This window comes from Oncorhynchus mykiss, chromosome 8, assembly GCF_057628025.1.
Source record: "Oncorhynchus mykiss isolate SJ-2025 chromosome 8, ASM5762802v1, whole genome shotgun sequence".
NCBI classification, from domain to species: domain Eukaryota; kingdom Metazoa; phylum Chordata; class Actinopteri; order Salmoniformes; family Salmonidae; genus Oncorhynchus; species Oncorhynchus mykiss.
The window spans coordinates 72,249,585-72,259,151 of NC_143029.1; the positions used below are offsets into that span (position 1 = coordinate 72,249,585).

At 43.0% G+C, this 9,567-nt stretch overlaps 1 protein-coding gene across 1 annotated transcript in view; it reads left to right on the plus strand.

The window, feature by feature from the left end:
- LOC110530455 (ankyrin repeat domain-containing protein 13C) overlaps positions 1 to 9,455 on the plus strand; it is a 30,322-nt gene extending 20,867 nt beyond the window's left edge. The window contains exons 8-13 of the mRNA XM_021613522.3: positions 49 to 180; positions 2,967 to 3,128; positions 3,273 to 3,352; positions 3,541 to 3,639; positions 3,953 to 4,053; positions 7,864 to 9,455. Of these exons, the coding sequence (XP_021469197.2) occupies positions 49 to 180; positions 2,967 to 3,128; positions 3,273 to 3,352; positions 3,541 to 3,639; positions 3,953 to 4,053; positions 7,864 to 7,994 (705 nt within the window). The 3' untranslated portion in view covers positions 7,995 to 9,455. The remainder of the gene's footprint in view (positions 1 to 48; positions 181 to 2,966; positions 3,129 to 3,272; positions 3,353 to 3,540; positions 3,640 to 3,952; positions 4,054 to 7,863) is intronic.
- The last annotated feature ends 112 nt before the right edge of the window (positions 9,456 to 9,567 follow it).

The window sequence follows — 9,567 nt, forward strand, 5'->3', positions numbered from 1 at the left end:
ATGTCATTATGATGATGATTATGACGACTGCCTGATGTGTCCCTGCAGGAGTCTGAGATGGAGACTGAGGAGGAGGTGGACATCCTGATGAGCAGTGATGTCTATTCTGCCACCCTGTCCACCAAGTCTATCACCTTCTCCCGCAGTCAGATCGGCTGGCTCTTCAGGGAGGACAAGACGGTAAGCACCCCTCTCGGTCCTGTTCAGTAGGCAATTTATTTTGTTGAAACACAGCAGAATGTGGGGAGGGGTGTAGGGGTCACTGGAATATAGAGGGAATAATACAATTGGTCTTTGATCATAAGCTGTGTTTATTTATATTTATTTAACCTTTATTTAACTAGGCAAGTCAGTTAAGAACAAATTCTTATTTACATTGACGGCCTACCATAAGGCAAAAGGCCTCCTGCAGGGACGGGAGCTGGGATTAAAAATGTAAAATAAAATATAAATATAGGACAAAACTCACATCACGACAAGAGAGACAACACTACATAAAGACAGACCTAAGACAACAACATAGCAAGGCAGCAACACATGACAACACAGCAAATTTGCAGCACATGACAACAACATGGTAGCAACACCACATGGCAGCAGCACATGGTAGCAGCACATAGCATGGTACAAACATTATTGGGCACAGACAACAGCACAAAGGGCAAGAAGGTAGAGACAACAATACATCACGCAAATCAGCCACAACTGTCAGTAAGAGTGTCTATGATTGAGTCTTTGAATGAAGAGATTGAGATAAAACTGTCCAGTGTGAGTGTTTGTTGCAGCTCGTTCTAGTCGCTAACTGCAGCAAACTGAAAAGACGAGCGACCCAGGGATGTGTGTGCTTTGGGGACCTTTAACAGAATATGACTGGGTGTTGTATGTGGAGGATGAGGGCTGCAGTAGATATCTCAGATAGAGGGGAGTGAGGCCTAAGAGGGTTTAATAAATAAGCATCAACCAGTGGGTCTTGCAACAGGTGTACAGAGATGACCAGTTTACAGAGGAGTATAGAGTGCAGTGATGTGTCCTATAAGGAGCATTGGTGGCAAATCTGATGGTCGAATGGTAAAGAACATGTAGCCGCTCGAGAGCACCCTTACCTGCCGATCTATAAATGATGTCCCCGTAATCTAGCATGGGTAGGATGATCATCTGAATCATGGTTAGTTTGGCAGCTGGCGTGAAAGAGGAGTGATTATAATAGAGGAAACCAAGTATAGATTTAACTTTAGCCTGCAGCTATGAAATGTGCTGAGAGAAGGACAGTGTACTGTCTAGCCATACTCCCAAGTACTTGTATGAGTTGACTACCTCAAGCTCTAAACCCTCAGAGGTAGTAATCACACCTGTGGGGAGAGGGGCATTCTTCTTACCAAACCACATTACCTTTGTTCAGAACAAGGTTAAGGGCAGAGAAAGCTTGTTGGATACTAAGAAAGCTTTGTTGTAGAGCATTTAAAACAAAATCCGGGGAGGGGCCAGCTGAGTATAAGACTGTATCATCTCCATATAAATGGATGAGAGCTCTTTCTATTGCCTGACCTATGTTGTTGATGTCAATTGAGAAGAGCGTGGGGCCTAGGATTGAGCCTTGGGTTACTCCCTTGGTGACAGGCAGTGGCTGAGACAGTAGGTGTTCTGACTTTATGCACTGCACTCTTTGAGAGAGGTAGTTCGCAAACCAGGCTAAAGACCCCTCAGAGACACCAATACTCCTTAGCTGTCCCACAAGAATGGAAGTGTCTACCGTATCAAAAGCTTTGGCCAAGTCAATAAAAATAGCAGCACAATATTGCTTAGAATCAAGGGCAATGGTGACATCATTGAGGACCTTTAAGGTTGCAGTGACATATCCATAACCTGAGTGGAAACCATATTGCATATCAGGGTGAATACTATAGACATCAAGAAAGCCAGTCAGTTGATTTTTCCAACACTTTTGAGGGCAAAATAGAAATAGGCCCATAACAGTTAGGATCAGCGTGTTCTACCCCTTTAAATACAGGATGAACCGTGGCTACCTTCTAAGCAATGGGAACCCCATCAGAGAGGAGAGACAGGTTAAAAAGGTCAGAGATAGGCTTGACGATGATAGGGGCAGCCACCAAAAAGAAGAAAGGGTCTAAACCATCTCACCCAGATGGTTATTTGGGGTCAAGTTTAAGGAGCTCCTTTAGCACCTCTGACTCAGTGACCGCTTGCAGGGAGAAACTGTGTAGCGGGGCAGGGGAAAAGGGGGGAGGAGCATCGGGACTAGTTGCATTAGAAGGGGTGGGAGAGGAGGCATGGCTGAGTCAAATAGGAACCCTGACTTAATGAAGTGGTGATTGAAGAGCTCAGCCATGTGTTTCTTGTCAGTAACAACCACCTCAACATTAAGGGACATGGGCAGCTGTGAGGAGGAGGGTTTATTCTCCAGGTCTTTAACCGTTTTCCAGAACTTCTTGGGGTTAGACCCACAGAGAGAGAACTGCTCCTTACAGTAACTAACTTCTGGATAGCCTGAGTGCACTTATTTCTCATTTACCGGAACGATAGCCAGTCAGCCTGAGTATGCGTGTGCCGAGCCTTTCGCCAAATGCAATTCTTGAGGTGGAGTAACTCTGCAAGATCATGGTCGAACCAGGGGCTGAACCTGTTTTTAATTCTCATTTTCTTTATGGGGGCGTGTTTGTTACCAATACCACTGAAAACATTTGTTTAAAAGTCCAAGCGTCTTCGACAGAGGGGATCAAGCTGATTCCATACCATTTAACAGAGGCCAGTCGTGAAGGAAGGCTTGCTCATTAAAGTTTTTTAGCAAGCGTCTATGACAAATCAGGAGAGGTCGTTTCACTGAGCAGCCATTATGAACACAGGCTGTAAAACAGTGATCACTGTATGTACTGTATAGGGAATAGGGTGTCATTAATAATGCAGCCACCAGTGTTTATTATGCATCTGGCTTGTGTCTGTCCCTGCAGGAGAGAGTTGGTAACTTCCTGGCTGACTTCTACTCTGTGAACGGCCTGGTGCTGGAGTCCAGGAAACGGCGGGAGCATCTGAGTGAGGAGGACGTCCTGAGGAACAAGGCCATCATGGAGAGCCTGAGCAAAGGAGGGAACCTGGTGGAGCAGAACTATGAGGTGAGGGAGGGACTTGGATGGAGGGAGGGAGGCGTTGGGTCTTTAGTCTCTTCTTCAGTAGTGGGTGTGGTTTTGGTGCACATAATATGGATATGTGGTTATGATGCATACATGTGGTGATCTTCCTGTCTGTCTTTCCCTCAGCCTCAGAGAAGGCTGTCCCTCACGGCTCCAGACCCCAACACTATCTCCTGGGAGGAGTACATTTCTGCAGAGCACGGAAAGTAAGCCCTGCTTTATTCCTTTTAAGAAAGGTCACAGATGACACTACTGTCTTGATTAATATCAAGCCACTGTTTATTATTGAGTTATTTCATTGAATATCGTTACTAGCAGTGGCTTACTATTAAATCTCCAAACGTATATGCCAATGGTGCTGACTTAGCATGTTTGTGTGTGTGTTCATCCCCAGGGCACCTCATCTTGGGAGAGAGCTTGTGTGTAAGGAGAGCAAGAAGAACTTCAAAGCGACCGTAGCCATGAGCCAGGACTTCCCTCTGGGCATTGAGTCGTGAGTAGAATCCCTCCTCTTATTGGCTAGTGGTCTCTCATCAGTCTCACCACTGACTGTAGTGCATTTGGAAACCTCCATGTATTTATTGTTATTGTGCACACAGATTCTGATTAAATGTATATTAGGCGGATGCAGATCGCCTATTCAGAAAAGTTATTGTCTAGCAAATGCTTTTGGAAGGCCTCTTGATTTTAGGTACATTTTAAGTTCAATTGAATAGGATCTAGGCTAGTAATGTACTGTTAGAATAATGCATACATCAATTCAAAATAAGTGTTTGGCACTGACCCTTTTTTCTGTCCTCTTCCAGGTTACTGAATGTGTTGGAGGTCATAGCCCCATTCAAACATTTCAACAAACTAAGAGAATTTGTTCAAATGAAGCTTCCTCCTGGGTTTCCAGTCAAGCTTGGTATGAATATATTGTACACTGAACTAAAATATAAATGCAACATATAAAGTGTTGGTCCCATGTTTCAAGAGCTGAAATAAAGTATCCCTGAAATGTTTCATAAGCACCAAAAGTTTATTTCTCTCAGATTTTGGGAACAAATTTATTTACATCCCTGTTAGTGAGCATTTCTCAATTGCCAAGGTAATCCCATCCACCTGACAGGTGTGGCATATTAAGAAGCTGATTAAACAGGTACACCTTGTACTGGTAACAGTAAAAGGCCAGTCTAAAATTTGCAGTTTTGTCACACAACACAATGCAACAGATGTCAAGTTGAGGGAGCGTGCAACTGGCATGTTGACTGCAAGAATTTCCACCAGAGTTGCTGCCAGATAATTTAATGTTAATTTCTCTACCATAAGCCACCCCCAGGGCGACAGGTAGCCTAGCGGTTAGAGCGTTGGGCCAGTAACCGAAAGGTTGCTGGATCGAATCCCCAAGCTGACTGACAAGGTAAAAATCTACCGTTCTGCCCCTGAGCCCACTGTTCCCCGGGTGCCGAAGACACCTCTCTGATTCAGAGGCGTTGGGTTAAATGCGGAAAACACATTTCAGTTGAAGGCATTCCGTTATACAACTGACTAGGGAACTGGAACACGCTGTCCCCCTTTCCCAACATCATTTTGGAGAATTTGTCAGTACGTCCAACCGTCCTCACAACCGCAGACCAAGTGTATGGTGTTGTGTGGGAGAGCTATTGCTGATGTCAACGTTGTGAACAGAGTGCCCCATGGTGGCGGTGGGGTTATGGTATGGACAGGCAAAATCTACGGACAATGAACACAATAGCATTTTATGGATGGCAATTTGAATGCACAGGGATACCGTGACGAGATCCTGAGGCCCATTGTTGTGCCATTCATCCACTTCCATCACCTCATGTTAGCATGATAATGCACAGGCCCGTGTCGCAAGGATCTGTACATAGTTCCTGGAAGCTGAACATGTCCCAGTTCTACCATGGCCTGCATACTCACCAGACATGTCAACCATTGAGCATGTTTCGGATGTTCTGGATCGACGTGTACGACAGCGTGTTCCAGTTCCCGACAATATCCAGCAACTTCACACAGCCATTGAAGAGGAGTGGGACAACATTCCACAGGCCACAATCAACAGCCTGATCAACTCTATGTGAAGGAGATGTGTCGAGCTGCATGAAGCAAATGGTGGTCACACCAGATACTGACTGGTTTTCTGATCCAAGTCCCCTACCTTTTTTTTAAAGGTATCTGTGACCAACAGATGCATATCTGTCTTCCCAGTCATGTGAAATCCATAGATTAGGGCCTAATGACTTTATTTCAATTGACTGATTTCCTTATACAGTGCATTGCGAAAGTATTCGGCCCCCTTGAACTTTGCAACCTTTTGCCACATTTCAGGCTTCAAACATAAAGATATAAAACTGTATTTTTTTGTGAAGAATCAACAACAAGTGGGACACAATCATGAAGTGGAACGACATTTATTGGATATTTCAAACTTTTTTAACAAATCAAAAACTGAAAAATTGGGCGTGCAAAATTATTCAGCCCCCTTAAGTTAATACTTTGTAGCGCCACCTTTTGCTTCGATTACAGCTGTAAGTCGATTGGGGTATGTCTCTATCAGTTTTGCACATCGAGAGACTGACATTTTTTCCCATTCCTCCTTGCAAAACAGCTCGAGCTCAGTGAGGTTGGATGGAGAGCATTTGTGAACAGCAGTTTTCAGTTCTTTCCACAGATTCTCGATTGGATTTAGGTCTGGACTTTGACTTGGCCATTCTAACACCTGGATATGTTTATTTTTGAACCATTCCATTGTAGATTTTGCTTTATGTTTTGGATCATTGTCTTGTTGGAAGACAAATCTCCGTCCCAGTCTCAGGTCTTTTGCAGACTCCATCAGGTTTTCTTCCAGAATGGTCCTGTATTTGGCTCCATCCATCTTCCCATCAATTTTAACCATCTTCCATGTCCCTGCTGAAGAAAAGCAGGCCCAAACCATGATGCTGCCACCACCATGTTTGACAGTGGGGATGGTGTGTTCAGGGTGATGAGCTGTGTTGCTTTTACGCCAAACATAACGTCTTGCATTGCTGCCAAAAAGTTCAATTTTGGTTTCATCTGACCAGAGCACCTTCTTCCACATGTTTGGTGTGTCTCCCAGGTGGCTTGTGGCAAACTTTAAACAACACTTTTTATGGATATCTTTAAGAAATGGCTTTCTTCTTGCCACTCTTCCATAAAGGCCAGATTTGTGCAATATACGACTGATTGTTGTCCTATGGACAGAGTCTCCCACCTCAGCTGTAGATCTCTGCAGTTCATCCAGAGTGATCATGGGCCTCTTGGCTGCATCTCTGATCAGTCTTCTCCTTGTATGAGCTGAAAGTTTAGAGGGACGGCCAGGTCTTGGTAGATTTGCAGTGGTCTGATACTCCTTCCATTTCAATATTATCGCTTGCACAGTGCTCCTTGGGATGTTTAAAGCTTGGGAAATCTTTTTGTATCCAAATCCGGCTTTAAACTTCTTCACAACAGTATCTCGGACCTGCCTGGTGTGTTCCTTGTTCTTCATGATGCTCTCTGCGCTTTTAACGGACCTCTGAGACTATCACAGTGCAGGTGCATTTATACGGAGACTTGATTACACACAGGTGGATTGTATTTATCATCATTAGTCATTTAGGTCAACATTGGATCATTCAGAGATCCTCACTGAACTTCTGGAGAGAGTTTGCTGCACTGAAAGTAAAGGGGCTGAATAATTTTGCACGCCCAATTTTTCAGTTTTTGATTTGTTAAAAAAGTTTGAAATATCCAATAAATGTCGTTCCACTTCATGATTGTGTCCCACTTGTTGTTGATTCTTCACAAAAAAATACAGTTTTATATCTTTATGTTTGAAGCCTGAAATGTGGCAAAAGGTCGCAAAGTTCAAGGGGGCCGAATACTTTCGCAATGCACTGTATGATCTGTAACTCAGAAAAATCGTAGAAGTTGTTTCATGTTGCGTTTATATTTTTGTTCAGTATACATTGCACTTGGAAAGTATTCAGACCCCTTGACTTTTTCCACATTTTGTTACATTACAGCCTTAATTCTAAAATGTATATTTTTTTAACCTTTATTTACATTAGTATTCAGACCCTTTGTTATGAGACTCGAAATTGAGCTCAGGTGCGTCCTGTCCCATTGATCATCCTTGAGATGATTTCTACAACTTGATTCTTACAAGACACTTCCTGGCCGCCCGGCCAAACTGAGCAATCGGGAGATAAGGGCCTTGGTCAGGGACGCTCCCCATCCAACTTGATCTGAGAAGATCTGCAGAGAAGAATTGGAGGAACTCCCCAAATACAGGTGTGCCAAGCGTGTAGCGTCACACCCAAGAATACTCACGGCTGTAGTTGCAGCCAAAGGTGCTTCAACAAAGTACTGAGTAAAGGGTCTGAACGCTTATGTACATGTGATATTTCACTTTTTAATTTTGAACAAATTTGCAAACATTTCTGTGAATCTGTTTTTGCTTTATCGTTATAGGGTATTGTGTGTCGATTGATGAGGATTTTATTTTATTTTAATCCATTGTAGAAAAGGCTGTAACGTAACAAAATGTGGAAAAAGTCAATGGGTCTGAATACTTTCCGAATGCACAGTACGTTATGTGGCCACATGGCTGATTTTATTTAGAAGTTAAAATAAAATGAAATATTGTAAAATTATGAAGAAACTGACATATTAAACGCCGGAAACAATCCCTCCTATTTTTGTGTTCCAGACATCCCTGTGTTCCCCACTATCACAGCGACGGTCACCTTCCAAGAGTTTCGCTACGATGACTTTGAAGAGTCCATCTTCTCCATCCCAGCGGACTACAAGGAGGACCCCAGTCGCTTCCCTGACCTCTGACCTGGTTGTCATAGCAAGCAGAGGTGCCCCCGTCCCACCCGCTCGGAAACTGACAAACAGCCTCTACCTACCTACATTATTAAAAGGAAAATAACCAACTTAAGTTGAGACAAAATTAGAATGTGCCATCTTATTGTTTGATGTCTGTCTGTGTGTTCTGATGGAAAAAAAAGGGAATTATCTCTTGGCCCTGAGTGTTCAATTTGTAGATATGTCCTCATAGCAAACCAATGCAAACAGGACTCGCATTGCACCACAACCATGTTCATATGTGTAGCAATAACAGCACAAGGTCCCCCAAAAATATTTGATATCATCTGCTTAACAACTTCATTAACCTACTACATGATCACTGCTCTGAAAAGTTATGGAGTTGACTGTGACATCTCCAACGTGCACTTCTCCAGGCTTAGCACTCACTGCATCTAGCGTCTACCCTTTGGAGACTACCCTTTTCTTATAAACTAAGTGTTCGAAAAATAGAGATGTCATAACTGAACTGAGCATAAGTTTATCATATTTAAATTATGTAGATTATATAGGCCTAGTAAAAAGGGCCAACACTGTGTAGCAATACATTTTCAGTACATAAGAATGTTATTTATAAACCTGCTGGTTTAAACAGCATTCTTACACAGATCAATACCCAAGCCTTTCGCTCGCTCGCTCTCAGGATGCAAACACCTGTATTTTCAGGTTAGCTCATCTATCTTACCTCCTGGCTATCACCGTCTGTTTCAAGTGATCGTGTGAATTTGGGGCTCTGTTCAATCCGTAGCGCTGAAGATCCGCTTTATAGTGCGATTGACAATTATAGCCAATTTTCCTGTGGTCGCAGAGACTGCATTCACGGTAAATGCTGTCGGCTCAATCGGAAATTACCTTTACATTTTAATGCAGATCTTCCGTGATATGGATTGAATCCAGCCCTTAATGTGTTTTGTGTGTGACAGAGGACTGTTGTACTGTACTTTAAAGGTGTGTGTGTGAGGGAACCCAGATGGGGTTTCAGGAAAGCTGTTCTAGTTTGATACTGCACTGACGTTAAGTACATTTTATTGCATGCCATGTTGACCCAATTGGATTACTTATGTCCTCGAGTGTATATTTCCTACACACTTGTTATACCTGCTGCCATCTCTTCAAATTATTCAGGAAGACCAACTTCTACCATATAAATATTGTAACCACACTAAAACCCTTTGGTCGCATGCTGACCTGGTGCTTTTAGGTGCTTTTACCACAAGATTATTTCCTGTCCGTAGTACACTACTACATTACATTTCAATGAGAGCTTATACAGTTGGACTATCAACCTGTAAAATCCATATGGTTTTTGAGATATGACCAGCAGTAGGTAACAGTTTGAGTCATAAGAATGTGTATCTGGCTTGAGCCTACTGGTATTTAGAAATGTATTGCAGCTTTTCCCATTCCTTTAAATAAATCACCAGCATCATGTCTCTGCACTGCAGTGTTCCATTGTTTGCCATGGGGCAGAGAGAACATTTGACAGTTTAAGCTAGTTTCCTGCAATTCTACACATAAGCCAAGGCAAAATGTTGTTCTTATG